At 42.6% G+C, this 16,096-nt stretch overlaps 1 protein-coding gene across 1 annotated transcript; it reads right to left on the bottom strand.

The window, feature by feature from the left end:
• Positions 1-6,673: 6,673 nt before the first annotated feature.
• Positions 6,674-13,832, bottom strand: LOC134527657 (uncharacterized). The gene is made up of 2 exons (XM_063360527.1): positions 9,711-13,832; positions 6,674-8,929 (listed from the first exon to the last, which is right to left on the bottom strand). The coding sequence occupies exons 1-2, from the start codon at positions 10,851-10,853 to the stop codon at positions 8,141-8,143; spliced, it is 1,932 nt and encodes a 643-aa protein (XP_063216597.1). The 5' UTR covers positions 10,854-13,832; the 3' UTR covers positions 6,674-8,140.
• Positions 13,833-16,096: the final 2,264 nt, after the last annotated feature.

The following is a 16,096-nucleotide window of genomic DNA, read 5'->3' as shown; positions in this document are numbered from 1 at the left end:
CGAACGGCAGGCTGACGCCGACAGTCCTATTAGGGGGACTGTCACCATGGCTTCTAAAATCACTCAGGGTGGCACCCTAAACAGCCACAACAAAAGATTGCGGAAAGCCGACACAAGTGATACGGGCAAATCCACCTCGACCGCTGTTAAGCTACCCACCCCTCGTTTTTTTGTTATCCAGGGTCTCGAAGGGCACACCTTTCAAAAGGTGTCCCCCTTTGAACTGCAGAGAGTGGTTGATGGTGCAGCTGGTGGTTCTGTCAAAGACTGCAAGAAGATTAATGGCCGAAAGGACATCCTGTTGGAGACATCAAATGCCGCCCAGGCGCGCGGGCTGCTTGCGATGAAAATGTTCAACGGGGCGACCGTCAGGTTCCCCGTTGAGGTCAAGCCCCACGTGTCGCTGAACACGTGCAAGGGCGTCATTTGGTGTCCAGACCTGCTCGATGTACCTGATACAAAACTCTTGAACGAATTGACACCCCAGTATGTAGTCCATGTTCGCAGATTATTTAAGAAATCTGATGGCGTTCTGTCTCCTACGGCTACTCTTATCCTTACATTCGGTATCCGTGACATCCCTCCTACCTTAAAGGTAGGCTACCTGAATGTAAGGGTTAAACAGTTTGTTCCGTCTCCGCTCCGCTGCTACAACTGCCAGAAATACGGTCACTCTTCCGCCCATTGCAAGAACCCTGCGGTTTGCCCGAAGTGCTCTGAACCACAGCATCCTACTGATTCGCCTCAATGCAGCAAACCACTTAGTTGTGTCAACTGCCTTCAAGGACACCCAGTATGGTCTAAGGAATGCCCAGTCTTCCACGACGAACAGGCTATCCAAAAGCTGCGAGTGGAAGAAAAGATAACTTTTTTCGATGCGCGTAAGAAGTTGAAGTTTCAGTCATTTCGTGGCCCCCGGCCATCAGTGCCGTTTAACAAGGTAGTGGCCTCCCGCCCACTGACGAAAGACGCGTTCACGCAGACTTCCGACGTGGGAACACAGACCGATCCACTGACAGTTTCACCCAAGACTACTCCTTCCCCGAATGCCAGGACAGCAACAGTCAGCACACAGTGCGACCTGTCTACTAATCAGGGAAAGCGGACCATCTCAACGGCTACAACGGGAAAGTCTCAACCGAAGTGGGTTGGAAACGCAAAGGTTTCAACTCCTCCCACTTCAGCCGGTACCAGTGCAGGTGAACGGGAGGCAACCCTCTGCTTGCCATCCTGCCAACCTACCCCTTCGACTGCTAAAGTTGAGACAGCGATGGTATCTGACGACATCCCTTTTGAGGAGACAGACACTGAATCAAATGCATTTAAACCAGTACTCAAAGGACATAAAGGGAAAATGAAATCAAATAAGTAACCTCCCACCCCCCTTCACTATGTTTATGACTCTTCTCCAATGGAATTGCAGAGGGTACTTCTGCAACCTCACTGAACTGCACCTGCTTCTCGCCTCGCGCACACCCTTGCTTACCTGCTTGCAAGAGACTCATTTCCGTCCTACTGACTTGCCCTCTATTAGAGGGCATACATTCTATCGCGCGGACTACCTGCAGGCTGACCAAGCATGCGGTGGCATGAGTATCATTGCACAGGACACCACATTTCATGAAGCAATTCCTCTCCGTTCCCCAATTCAGGCAGTGGCGGTTCGCAGCTACATTGGCATCTTGATCACGGTGCGCTGCGTGTACATACCTCCCACCCAAAGCTTACGTCGTGCCGAATTTGAAGCTCTTCTCTCGCAGCTACCACTACCATTCCTTGTTGTTGGTGATTTCAATGCACACAATGAGCTGTGGAGCTCCTCGCGTCAGGACAGCAGAGGCCGTGTGATCGAGGGAATTTTGACAGGTGGCAACCTGGGCCTGTTAAACACCGGTTCTGCTACTCATTTTACCTCTCACACTGGCTCTTCCTCCTGCATTGACTTGTCCTTCTGTAGTCCTGCTTTAATCACCCATTTTGATTGGTCTGTTCACAACGACCTCTGTGGAAGTGATCACTACCCAATCTTTCTGGAGACCCTGACGAATTACTCACCTCACCTTCCGTTTTGATGGGTGATTAAGAAAGCGGACTGGGTAAAATTCCTCGATAACATCCATGTGCCCACCACCCTCAATCCAGATGTGGACATGGCGGTGGAGCAATTTACCTCAATGTTGGTATCTGCGGGAGAGATATCCATCCCTAAATCTTCGCCCACCGGTCGGCGTCGCACACCCTGGTGGAATGACCAGTGTCGTGATGCTATCCGTGCCAGACGGCGAGCACTTCGACGGTTTACGGCCCGACCGATACAACGGCGCTTGGAAGAATTCCGCATTTGCAGGGCACGAGCACGACGTACCATTCGTGAGAGCAGACGCAATTCCTGGAGAGAGTTTATTTCACAATTAAATGTATATTCCACAAGTCAGCACATTATGGCCACTATTCGGAAGCTAAATGGACACAATACCTCCACCTACATCCCTTATCTCCGAATACATGGTACCCTTATGCTAAATAAAATGGACATAGCCAACCAACTCGGCCACGCCTTTTCCGAAGTCTCGAGCAGTGTGCGGTATCCTCCCGCCTTCCAAAACTTCAAGCCGCATCACGAGAGTGCCGGAGTGGACTTCCGCTCCTCTAGCGAGGAAAACTATAACCTACCATTCACGCTCACAGAGCTGGAGAAGGCACTGTCTCACTCGAGGCAGTCATCGGCGGGCCCAGACGGCGTACATTACTCAATGGTGAAGAATATGTCGGAGACAGGAAAGGCTGCTTTATTACAATTATTTAATAGCATTTGGGTATCCGGGACTTTCCCCTCCGCCTGGTGTAAATCGATTTTGGTGCCTATTTTAAAGCCAGGGAAGGACAAATCTGAGGCATCCAACTACCGCCCTATCTCACTTACCAGTTGCATATGCAAGACCATGGAGAGAATGGTGAATTCCCGCCTGGTGTATTACCTTGAGGCGTGGCGGCTCCTCTCCCCTCTCCAATGTGGCTTCAGGCGTAATCGCTCGACTGTCGACCACCTTGTGGGCTTGGAAGCACTGGTACAGGACGCCTTCCTTCACAGACAGCACGTTATCGCTGTCTTGTTTGACCTTGAAAAGGCTTACGACACAACATGGCGGTTTAGTATTCTTCAACTACTGTATGACTGTGGCCTTCAAGGCTATCGTCCTTTTTTTATCTCACATTTTATGCAACATCGTTTCTTTCAGGTTCGTAATGGCACTACTCTCTCCCGTGTGTACGTACAGGAGAACGGTGTCCCACAGGGAAGTGTACTGCAGTCACCCTCTTTGCAGTGGCCATCAACAGCATTGTGTCTGCCGTCCGCCCTCCAGTGCAATGCGCTTTGTACGTGGATGATTTGGCCATCTTTTGCCGCTCAGCCACGTTCGCCATGGCTGAGTGACAAATCCAGCTTGCGGTGTGGCGGCTGGAGAGCTGGGCGGACTCTAAAGGCTACAGGTTTTCCCATGCCAAGATTCAGGTGATGCATTTCTCCCAAAAGCGCAGTCTCTTCCCTGCCCCTGCGATTCAACTCTATGGCTCAGTACTACTGGTCCCTAGTACGGTAAAATTTCTGGGACTCATGTTTTATCCCAAACTGACTTGGTTGCCTCACATTATGGACCTGAAAGTTCGTTGTGGCAAAGGGCTCAACGTCCTTAAATTGGTGAGTAGTCAAGATTGGGGCGCGGACCTAATGACCCTACTTCGTTTATATCATGCTCTGATCCGGAGTAAGCTCGACTATGGATGTGTGGCATACTCCTCGGCACGGCCGTCTGTGTTAAAGCAGTTGGCGACCATGCTGGTCTCCGCATCACTACCGGTGCATTATGTACCAAACCCCGTCGTGAGCCTCTATGCGGAAGCTGGTGAACTGCCCCTGCAGTATAGGCGAGACCTCCTGCTACTCTCGTATGGAGCGCGTGTCCGTTCCGACCCCTCACATCCCCACCATATGTCATTTCTGCACCCCCCTTGTTTAGCACTGTATGCAGCGAAACCACGTGTTACCAGGCCGGCGTGTGTTTGAGTACACGCCGCTTGGGCACACGCAGCGCTTCCGCATAACATGCTACCACCTGTCCAACATGAGCAAAACTGGGTGCAACATGAGCCTGTGGTACACCTCGACCTGGCGAGATGGGCAAAGCCGTCTACGCCATCCTTTGTGTACAGAGCACTTTTTCAAGATCTTATGTGTGACAAATTCTGTGGATTTTACTGCCTGTACACAGACGGGTCCCGCTCGGATAGAAATGTCGGGTGTTCTTTTATTTACGGCCAGGAGAGTTTTTTGTTTGGGCTACACCCTATTTGTAGTGTCCTCACTTCCGAACTCTACGCCATTTTAAAGGCCCTGGGTTATATCGGTGGAGGCACACACTGTCGGTATCTGGTGTGCTGTGACTCTATGAGCGCACTGTCGGGCCTCCAGTCTGGCTCGACTTCGCACCCTGTTCTTCCCCTGATTCGCCAGAAACTGCGTGACGTGGAACTCAGGGGTACTCGAGTTGAGTTCCTGTGGGTACCTGGGCATGTAGGCATACCTGGCAACGAAGCCGCAGATCGGGCAGCAAAGGAAGCTTGTGGACTTCCACCTAGCATACACCGTGTCCCTGTATGCAATGTTTTGCTGGCTGCCCGAGAGATTGTTTGGACTGCCCGGCAGAGGGAGTGGCATTCCCTCCCTCTGAACAACAAGCTCCGCTCTGTCTGCGAGACACCTCGCCGCCATTGCTTCGCCGACCATCTAACTCGCAGGGAGGACACGATCATGACCAGACTGCGCATAGGCCACACCAGCCTTACTCACCGGTACCTACTGCAGGGGGAACCACTGCGGCATTCCCCTGACTGTACGCCACATCCTTCTGGAGTGCCCGCATTATCACCAGGCTTGCTCTACTTTTAACCTTCCTGTTACGCTTTCAGGATTGCTTGGCGAGGGGAGCTCACCATTGAGCGGTGTACTCCGCTTCTTACGTACTGTGGGACTTTTTAGTGTGTTGTGATGTCCATGTAATTTTACTTCTAGTCACCTTTTATTCTGAACATACTGCTTGTGTAGCTATATCTCTGATTTTAATTGTTTTTACTTGATTGTTGCTTTTCCCCTGTGGGAAAGGTTACTCTGTTTTAACGTGTTTGTTGCCACTACCCCTGTGGGGTCTTTTAACTGGTTTTATTTTATCGAGCTATTTAACTGTGGTGACATTTTTTTTAAACATTTTAATTGGTCGTTGTTACTCCCTCTGTGGGGAATTTTGAGGTTTTTATTTGATTGTTGTTCTTACCCCTGTCGGGACTTTTTAGCCTTTTATATTTGATCGTCTTTCCCCTGGTGGGACCTTTTAACTGTTTTTATTTGAATGTTGTTCATTCCCCTGTGGGGACTTTTTACCAGTTTTTATCTGTTTACCTGGTTGTTGTCATCTCCCCTGTGGGGAAATTTTAACTGTCGTTCTTTGTTCTGCTTATAATGTAGAAATCTGTGGGTGCTAATGGCCTTAGCTGCCGACGCGCCCCCACAATCTCAATCACTCACTCACTTTTACAAACTGCTGCAAGGTGCAGTTACAATTACGGAAAGGCGTTACATTGACAAAACTACTGCAAAGTGCAGTTACATTTAAAGAAAATTGTTACATTATTAAGAAAAGATCAAATACGTGCGACAACGTCTCAGGGGAAGATAGTTACCAATAAAAATACTAAGTTTCCAGTAAAGTTACGTTAAAACATTAATCCAAACAGAATAATTTTTAAGATGACGGCCGAAAGGGAATTTAGACAAAACAATTTACAAATATATGACTCTACATTAAGGCAAGGGCCACCTCCTCACAGACAACTCAAACAAACTTACATTTTTCCCCTGTGGTCGCACACACACGTAGTTCTAAGTGAACCTTATCGACTACATGCTCGTAGATTACAACACTGACAACCGAGCCTGACATAAACCAAGAAAGAAAGAGGCTCCTGACCAATTTACAACTCTTTATATATAACAGCGCCGCAGCGCGCGCATGCCCCAATCCACAAGGGGGGGGGGGGGGGGTGAACGAGTAGACATAGAACCACTAGGAGGGGAGGGAAGGGAGGGAAAAGGAGGAGGGGAGCGGAGTGCCGGAGGCCGATGCGGCGCACTCAGTTCAAATCGCTACAACAGAAAGAAAAAACTTCTAAAATCGGGTATAATACAATAATACAAGAAAAACTTCTCCGAACAGCAAATTAAAAAAAAAAATTATGCAAGTGAAACACTCAGAAATTATCCTAAATCATTAAATTATCTTAATTGTATGATTTTCTTAAATACATGGAGTACCACGTACATTTTAGGTTTTTCTTTTATTATGAATAGGTAAATATATTTTAAAGGTAATTTTTTGTATTTTTTAAAGCAGGCTTCTTTAAATATAAACTGTAAAAAATAAAGTTACAGTAAAAATAAAAAATATTGAACTTTTTAACATGGTGCTGATATGCATCTATCATAATTTCAAGAGGTTATATGAAATTAGACTTTGCAATGTAACATGTAAAATATGTATGTCACAAATGTGACATACTTGACTAAATACTATTCAGTACCCTTAAAAATTTAGCACTGAAGTCTTGCAAAAAGTTAGTTAAACATATGTATGATCAAAGCCTGTGTGGATGTTTTCCATTTCTACAGTACCTAAGCCAGACATCAAGTTTTCTCGCACTATTGTGCTCATTTGCTGATTTGATTAAATTTTTCTCTTTTTAGTAGAGTACAGCCTGTTTTGTTTCTGCACCCTCTTTTTGCTTGGTTCTTGACATTGTGGTCTTAAGTTTTCTGTGGGCAGCTTCTCTTTGATTATGCTAAGACAGTTTCCTAACCATTTGTCAATTTTCGTGGTGGTTTCAGTGTCTAGATATGCCATCAATAATTCACATTTATGTTTTATTTTATTGCAGCTGTCATTTGAAGACTTTGCTACAGAAGTGCTGGCATGAACTGCATGAATAACTGCAGAAGTGTTTATTTGATAGTTGTGTCTTGTCTCTTTTGATTTTGTGTGGGTAAATTGTGCACAGGCATGAATATGTTTGCAAATGTTTAAATTAATCATGTTACCATTGCAAGTGCAAGTGAACATGTGCACACAGATATTACAGTCCTTGCATTCAAACTTGCACTTGCCTTCACATGCTGCCAGCTCATCCTGTTTTGTGATTAAGTACAAATCTTTAGATTGACATGATTTTACCTCCCAGTACTTTCCTAATTCAATGACAGAAATCATTGATGCGCTCTTGGTGTGAGCTATCTGGATGGCTGCAATCCGACTTGTTGGTTTATTTTTTTCTGACTTGATGAGGTGATCAAAAAGTTTATCCCTGCACAATTTCATTAGCGCTGATATGCATTTACAGGCCTCAAAGTGCTTTATTCACTGGAAAAAAGTGAGAAAAGTGACCTTTGTGATAGAAAAAGTGATCTCCAGGAAAATAAGTGACTAAAAAGGTGACCTGAAATATAACTGAAATAAATGTTATAAAAAATTCTGATTGTAGTAAAATAAAATGTTAGGTTGTGTATGGATCTAATAAAATACTGACAGTTATTCTATTAACTATTTAAAAACACACAAGTTACAAATTATGCACCAGTAGCAAAAAATTAAAAGAAACAAATTATTCACATACCTACCTAAGATGGTGAAAGAGAAGTCAACTGTGTAAACTGTGACTTAAAAGTGGTTTCCATGAAAATTCTGTCAAGATTAACATTTTTATATTGTCTTTTAAAATGAACTAAGAATTATATTAATTAAGAAGACACCATAGGCCTACTAAAAAACTGTATCCAGTCCAATTTAAGAACATTTCAACATCAGCAAACTTATGTCAGAACACTCCATCAAGACAAAACATCTAATTTTTTGAGTATTTTGAAAAATAGTCAGAAATAATTTTAGATTTCCTTTTCTCCACTGAGTGTTGTACAGTATCAACCTCAAGCTTCTTCTCTGCAGCTTCTTTTCTGACTCTGTAAACACCTTCCAACATGGCTTGGGCCAATCCAATTTCCTGCATATCTTTCTTTTCTACAGCCCTCTTTAATCTCTTATTTGCCTCCTCCAAAAAGTGCATCTGCAGTCTTTCTTTTTTGCTGCTCTTCACTTTGCAAAATCTTCAATTTGTTCTCAGCACCAGCTATTATCTTTCTCTCATCTTTCAGTTTTTGTATTCTCTCTGCTTCCACTAATTTCTTTTCATCTGTTTCCAACTTCTTCCGAGCTGCTTCTTCTTTTAAAGCCTTCTCATTTTGCAAGTGTGAAAGGTAGCTGCTATGAGCTACACGAGCCATTGCTAATAGCTCTCTTGTAATGGGAACCAAATCAGGCTTGCTGTGGTACATCTTCATTATTGCACTCTTGACAGTCATTGCTGCATTGAGTGTTCTTTCCGACATGGAAGCTTTGTCTTGAGTTAAGATGTGGGAGGACAAAGAAAACCCTCGCTCTAAGTCAGCATTTCCGTGTGAAAGAGCCAAAACGGATTTTACAACTTTAGCAACGTTTGGGTATTTATCATCACCAATACTGTTCTTCAAAACAAAAAACAGAGCCCAGTAGTCATCTATACGGCCACCACACACACTTTCCTTTTCACACTGGAGTAGTTTCCATTCATCTAACAGAATACTTTCATCAATTACAATGGGCAGACCCTTTGCTAGAGCAACAATGTCTCGACAACTGCGGTGTAAAACCCTTTCTTCTGGCTGGAGGCAACGGCAATTCTTCAGAAGTGGTTTCAATATTAGGGGTGACTTTCTGATAACATGAGTAACAGCTTCAACATAATGGTTTTTCACTCCAGCCAAAAACTCCAGCTGAAACCTTTCATCCACCTGTAACATATACCCTTTATGATTTGTAAATGTATTTCGAACCACGAGTTAGGGTGCCCACTATATATACTTATATATCCTAACTGCAAAAGCAAATTCTAAAACAAATTTACCAGGTGTTAAAATTGTTGCTAATTGTCTAGAATAGGGTCTCTTGTGAAATACTTAAAAAAATGTCAAATTAAAATTTGAAAATAGGGTGCACTCAATAGTAACAACCTTTATCATTAATAACCTAAAATGATTTTCAAATTAGAATTTTTTTCACCCCTATCATCAATAACATTTCGAGGTAAGTTAATCACACCTCCTGCTTGCTAGTTTTGTTTTTTTAGGGATCTCCTTTTTTAAAATATTATAGATATTTTTTTTGGGAAGGGGGGGGGGAAAGAGATTGATAATAGGGGTAAATGTTTTTCAATTTTAAAAAAAAATCTTTTACAGTATTATTAAAGGAGGTGAATACTATTTAATTAATACATTTTCTAATTTTTTTAACATTTTTGAAAATGCCTCTATTCTAGACAATTGCAAAATGGTTTATTGCACTTACTGCAATGATCTGTGCATAATTTAGTACATTGTTTACACGTTGGAACCAAAGTTAAAAATGGTAGGCTACTATAAGAAATATATTACAAAAACAAAAATGATTCCAGGTTGTTAAAAAAAAAAAATCCCCTACTGTTCCTTACAGGGGAAAAAAATTTCCAGGTCAAGTGGCCACCCTGAAAGTACAATTTGAAGATTTAAATCTTAAACAACTAAATCTAGAACTTACCTTTGAAATTTCTGTCAAAATCTCTTTCTCAACATGGATTTTCTGGGCAGGATGTAGGTTCTCTGTTTTTAGTAAATCTTCACTTACACCAACAGTTTGTATGAGTTCTGGTTTGCAAACCTTTCCAAGCAAAATCTTAGCAAGAGTTTCTAGTTCATCATGCATAACATGTATCATTGGTTCTTCCTTCTGGAATGCACCAGTGAAGCGTGTGAATACTCTGGCACTGCTGCACACGAAAAGAAGTTCAGCCTTTATAGTAGGCTTCTTTAGTAAACTCAATATTCTCTTGTAGTTGTTGCTCTTGCCTAGGCTATTTCTCTTCTTGGGGACATAACTTAGGAAGTATTTTTTGAGAGCTTCCCATTGTTCGATCAATCGTGATGCAGCTCCTTCTAAGGTAAGCCACCTTGACGGAACATGCTTGATGAAACTATGTTTTGGAACAGATAGGTCATCTTGTATTTGTAAGTAGTCCTCACATCTTGAAGGCCAACCATCAAAAAAATCATGGACAGCCATTACCAAATCAGCTACATCTTCTCCAAGTTTATCAAGTCCACTGAGAAATGCATTGTGAAGTGTGTGGATGCTGCATGTGCCAATATTAACAAGGGGTGCCTTGCGAATAGAAACCAACTCTTCACATATAATACGAGCAACTTTCTTGTTGACATTAGGGCAATCACTCCCTAACATTAATATCTTCTGACGAGGTAATCCAGCATTGTCTAGTGCAGAATTAATTTTCTCAACTAGTATTTCGCCTGTAGCTGATCCAATAAAAAAGGTTTCAAGATGGTGAGTGATAATCTGTAGCTTCGTGTTAGACCAGTACCTGATAGCAATTTGCAGTTCCTTTCTACCTGTGTGGTTTGTTGTTTTGTCGTAGCATACTGAATAGTATGCACCATCCATGTCTTTCAAAATAACATTGCGAAAATATGGGCTTAATGCATCTGTTAGTAGATACCTAAATTTAGTGCTGCTCAGGCTGAAGTCCTCAGGCACACCCTCACCAAACATACTTTTAAAAACGTCAGCTATTCCTCCACAAGATGATGCTGATAATTTGAAATAATACATTTCATTACCCATTTCAGTTCTGCACTTGTTGCACGATCTCGTACACTGTAAAGACATTTAACATGGTTTTCTGAGGACACTTCACTTGATGTGGAAGCTGAACATGAAGGTCGAACGACCGTGAATTTTAGCTGACTAGGAGCCAAGTTATTCCGACATTCACTCTTATGTCGCTCGCAAGTAGCATGCTGAGATAGCGCTTGATACCCTTTGGTTGATATTTTGATTGTGACACAGCAAACTGCACAAAAATCATCAGTATCGTTAGGTTTTTTTGCCCACTCGTTAATGATTTTTCCATTATCATCGCGCCTCTCTAGCCACTCGCTACGAAAACGACACTTCCCCATCTTCACCACAACATCAAAACATTACAATATTATTTCCCGGTTACTTGTTTATCTCAAATAATAGTATATCATGACACAAGTAATATCGCTAGCCAAGGCCCATAAGGACAAAACTAAATTAATACAGTAATCAGACTAACTACAGAGCACACTGGCACGAACATAGGTTATCTGCCATCACGTGGGAAGCCTACAACTCACATAGTTTCGGTTCCCTGCAAGAATTTCCGAAGATTTCCGAAGTTTTGCGTTTTGGTATTAACGCCACTTCAGCCGCTAAATCAGAAGTTCAAGCATGTTGTGACTGACCTGACCTGACCTAACCTAACCTAACCTAACCCCTCAATTTTTTTAATTTCAATTTTTGAAAGAAATCCGAAGTTGCACGAACGTGATATGGAACCGAAACTACGTGACTTGTAGGCTACCGCCATCACGTCAGCCGATCGATACTGTAGGGCAAATCGATTAACGGATAGTTCGACTTCAGTTGTTTACGCTTTTACGCATGTAAAAAACGATCTAGACACCATCCGTGTTATGGCAAACGGCAAATACCTTGATTACAGTCAAAACCACAAATTCAAGCATTTAATTAATGTCACTTTCATAAACGGAAATGCAAATTTTGGGCACCAATATCGAAAAAAAAGTAAATTAAGTGACTGTTTAAAAAAAAAGTGACAAAAAAAGTGATTGATGAAAAATAAGTGACTGTAAGTGAGTTAAGTGACCATTTTCGACCCCTGCATTTATCAAGTAGCTTGTTCTTCCTACCTTGCAGGTAGATGTAGGGGAAGTGGGGGCACAGTGTTACATTTGAATATTTATTCTGCAGTTGGCAGTTAGAGATTTGTTTGTTGCAACAGGGTATCAGCCATTATGTTTTTCACAAACACATGAGTTTTGGAGGGAGTTGAACAGTATGTAAAATTCTCTTAATTATTTTATTGTTTTTATATGCCAAAACAATTTTTTTTTGTTTTCAATCTTTGCTTTTTATCTGGTACAAATGAAATATTTAACAATTGATAATTTTTTTATGTATTCATCATTCTAGTGTCTTTAATTTGAAATCACGTGTTGCTGAAGACACATTTGAAATCGACGAGTTCCTGCAAGTACTGCAAGGCCTCAGCCAACAGGGTGGAAATCACCACAGTAGAGAGGCAGCAGGTGTTTGAGATGAATTCAGAGAGTATTTCAGTGGTGTTGGCTCTGTTCCATGGCAGGATGCTATGGTAATGCGAAATCAGTGGTAGCAGTTGTGTTAGTTATTGTTACAAGTGGGGAAAACAGGTTCAAAAGGATAGCCCAATAAGTAAGTTTTTATACAGTTTTATTTACAACTAATATATTCTGTTCTCATTTAATTGCCACACTCAATGTCTGTCCACACTAGCACTCCAGAAACGTCTGTTCGTTAATCACTTCAATCGGTCTAGTCCACAGTTCACTCTCCTCGCCGGAGCTAGGCTCAACAGTGGTTGGCCGCTTACCTCACCAGTCCACAGTCTCGTACTTCCAAACATTTCTAATCATTATGTAAAACAGTTTTGTGATAGTTTGAGGAGTATCCCTGTAATTTACAGTTTTTATTGTTGGTTAAGTTAGGTTAGGTTAGGTTAGGTTAGCTACATCAAAAAGATTGTAAAATCAAGTGAATGGTTGGTTAGGTCGGGTTCGCTACATTAAAAATAATGTAAAATAGTGTGGATAGTTAATTTTGCATCATTAAAACTATGTGAAACAGTGTGGACGGATATGTTAGGTTAGCTACATTTAAAATGCTGTAAAATCATATGAATGATTGTTTAGGTTGCCTTTGTGACACTGAAAAAGCTTTGTGGGACAATTAAGTAACATTAACTAAAAATTATTATTTTTTATTTGGATTTGTCTTTTTCTAAGATAATTACAGTTCTGTTTGAAAACAGAAACCTCACAAACTATTTAGAGTAAATCTCTGTAAGATATTCCCTAGAGATCCATTTTCCCAACTGACATTTAATTGCTTCTGTCACATTGTTATATTTTATACGGGCATTCTCACGAAAGTGGCTAAAACAGTGTCCCGTGGATATTGTGATGTTATACATATGGATTAAGTGTATTGTTACCTATATTTTTAAATTGTATATGATAATGTTTTGTGTTTCAGTTAACTTTCATCCTGCAAAGTATTTTTAAACTATAATTTAAAAAATTTCAATATGTAAAAAGATCATTACCATGGCTGCCCCTCACTGCAGTTCCAGGAGTATATTAATTGTTTTCAAAAGTAAAATAATTTTTTAATATTTAATTTATTTTAGAAAAGCATATTCCTCTGATATGTATTGTCTCAGAAAGCTTTTATTATAAGCATGTAAATGTCAATGCTTTAAACAATGTCCACAAAATAATTTCTATTACTATAGCCAGAAGAAAAAAAATTAATATCTGGCTATGTAGTGCTTTTTGCAAAGTCCACAAGGTCTCTTTGTATTCTCTACAACTGCTGTGATGTAGGGAAATATGAGATAGGCTTGGGAAGGTTGGTAGTGTGTGTAAGTAGCAGAGTGATGGTGAGAGGTATTACTGAGTGTACGAGAGAAGCTGTATGAAGTGTATCGTAATGTTATGTAATAAAGACACAACATGGTGTCAGAAGTGGGATTAAGAGAGCATAAGTAAGGCGTCAGGAGTTCGCGGAAAGCGTGGAGGAGGGACAGTGTTCAGTGTTGTCAGCGCCGTGTTGTTGTGTTTCGCGCCCGGCGGTTTGAGGTTGTCGTGACGGCGATAATAACAATGGCATAGTTCCAGATAAGTACCCCGGAAAACTTTGATTTTCGTCGGCCAACGGAATAGGACAAATGGATAAAGCGATTCGAGAGGTTTCGCGTGGCATAAGAACTAGACAAGAAACCAGAAGACAATCAAGTCAATATGTTGCTATATTGCATGGGCCCCGAGGCGGACAATTTGCTTGTATCCTTCGCCCTAACGAAAGAGCAACAAGGCAAATACACCACGGTAAAACAAAGGTACGCTGACTTTTTCACAATAAAAAAAAATATTGTCTATGAACGAGAAATTTTTTTCAAGAGACACCAGAAACAGGGTGAACTCGCAGACATTTTTATTAACGACGTGTTCAAATCAGCGGAAACATTTGAGTTACAAACACTTAAAGAGAAGCTGATAACCACGGTGTTGGTCATTGGGGTGGCTGACGACAAGCTATCCGAGATGTGAAACGAATTCGGCAGACAGAATCAGTTCGTGTGGGAGAACATGGCCAGTGTAGAGGCCGTGCAAAATGCTCGGACACCTCTTACCAGCTACAGGAAACCTAAAGGTGAGCAGGGGGCATTTTCCAAAGACGATGGGAAACAACAAAAGAGTCAGAACAGTAGCGGTAGTGGAGGGCTGGCCGGCAGTGTGAGCAGGTGCTCCAAGTGTGGTAGGGCCCCAATACATCAGTGGTCCAGCTGTCCAGCCAAGAATGAGACATGTTTCAAATGTGGGAAAGTAGGCCATTATGGGAGAAGTTGTAAAAGCAAGCACATCTGGGTCCAGGACCTGGAGAAGGAAGAAGAGGAACATTCTTATTATTTGGGAGAAGTGGCTTTGGAAGTGTGCTCAAGTCCATGGTACGTGCAGCTACAGTTGCAAGGGGTCACAATCACATTTAAAATAGACACTGGGGCTGATGTGACAGTCATTGGTAAAGCATTGAGTGTTGAGTGACAGATTATGACTCTCTCTACGCGACACAAGCAAAAAATTATTTGGCGTAGGTAAAAATCCAATTCAGATTGAGGGCACAGAAAGGGTGAAGTTGTCGCTAGGAGAGCAACAGATCAGCCATGAAATCTATGCAGTCAAAGAACAGCACATGCCGTTGTTGGGTCGCCCTGCAATCCGAGCATTGAGTATAGTGAAAGTTCGGCAGGAGGTTCAGGAAGCGGCAGAAGTAAATAGTGCAGCTAGTAAGTACATGGATAGATTCCCAAGGGTTTTCCAAGGTCTGGGCAGATTAGGCCAAGAGTATCACATCACCCTACAAGAAAATGCCACTCCATTTGCAGTCGCAGCTCCCAGACGCGTAGCACTGCCCCTTAGGGAGAAAGTAAAAGGAGTGCTGGATGCAATGGTGAAAGAAAAGTGATTTCACCAGTACAGGACCCAACACCGTGGTGTGCGCCGATAGTGGTGGTACCAAAGAGAGATGGGTCTATAAGAATCTGTGTAGATTACACGGAGCTAAACAAGTATGTACGTAGAGAGAGATTCCAGCTGCCGTCAGTGGAGGAGTCGTTGGCCCAGCTTCAGAATGCTCAGTGGTTCACTGTGTTAGATGCGTCCCGAGGGTTCTGGCAAATACCACTCACTCAGGAGAGTGCACCACTCACCACATTTATCATGCCGTTCGGAAGATACCACTTTAACAGGTTACCATTTGGGATCAACTCAGGGCCAGAACATACCAGAGACGAATGCAGCAGATTGTGGGGGAACTGCCAGGCGTGGTGAACCAAGCAGATTATATACTGGCGTGGGGCAGCAAAGACTGGAGGCGGTGCTAGAGAAGTTGAGGCAGACAGGGGTGACCCTCAACAAAGAAAAGTGCAGGTTCAAAGAGAAGGCAGTGAAGTTTCTGGGGCACATAATAAGCAAAGGAACAGTGCAACCCGATCTGGATAAAACTAAGGCAATAACCAACATGCCGGATCCGACAAACACTACAGAACTCAGGCGATTTCTCAGCATGGTGAATTATTTAATGAAATTCATCCCCCAACTAGCGGACAAGACGGAACCGCTGAGGATGCTGTTACATCAGGACATCGCGTGGACATGGGGTGCTCCACAGCAGGAGGCAATGCAGAAGCTAAAACAGGAAATAGCACAGCAACCGCTACTGGCACTTTATTCTCGAACGGCAGAGACAAGACTCTCAGCAGA

The sequence above is a fragment of the Bacillus rossius genome, chromosome 1, assembly GCF_032445375.1.
Source record: "Bacillus rossius redtenbacheri isolate Brsri chromosome 1, Brsri_v3, whole genome shotgun sequence".
NCBI classification, from domain to species: Eukaryota; Metazoa; Arthropoda; class Insecta; order Phasmatodea; family Bacillidae; genus Bacillus; species Bacillus rossius.
The sequence above is the reverse complement of the archived record's forward strand: the minus strand, read 5'-3'. Positions and strand labels throughout refer to the sequence as shown.

Bases quoted from the DNA above. Each gene is read 5' to 3' on its own strand.
- LOC134527657 (XM_063360527.1), bottom strand. From the start codon at position 10,853: ATGTCTTTACAGTGTACGAGATCGTGCAACAAGTGCAGAACTGAAATG. The intron at 8,930-9,710 runs GTAAGTTCTAGA...TATATGTTACAG, and splicing joins TTTTGACAGAAATTTCAAAG to GTGGATGAAAGGTTTCAGCT.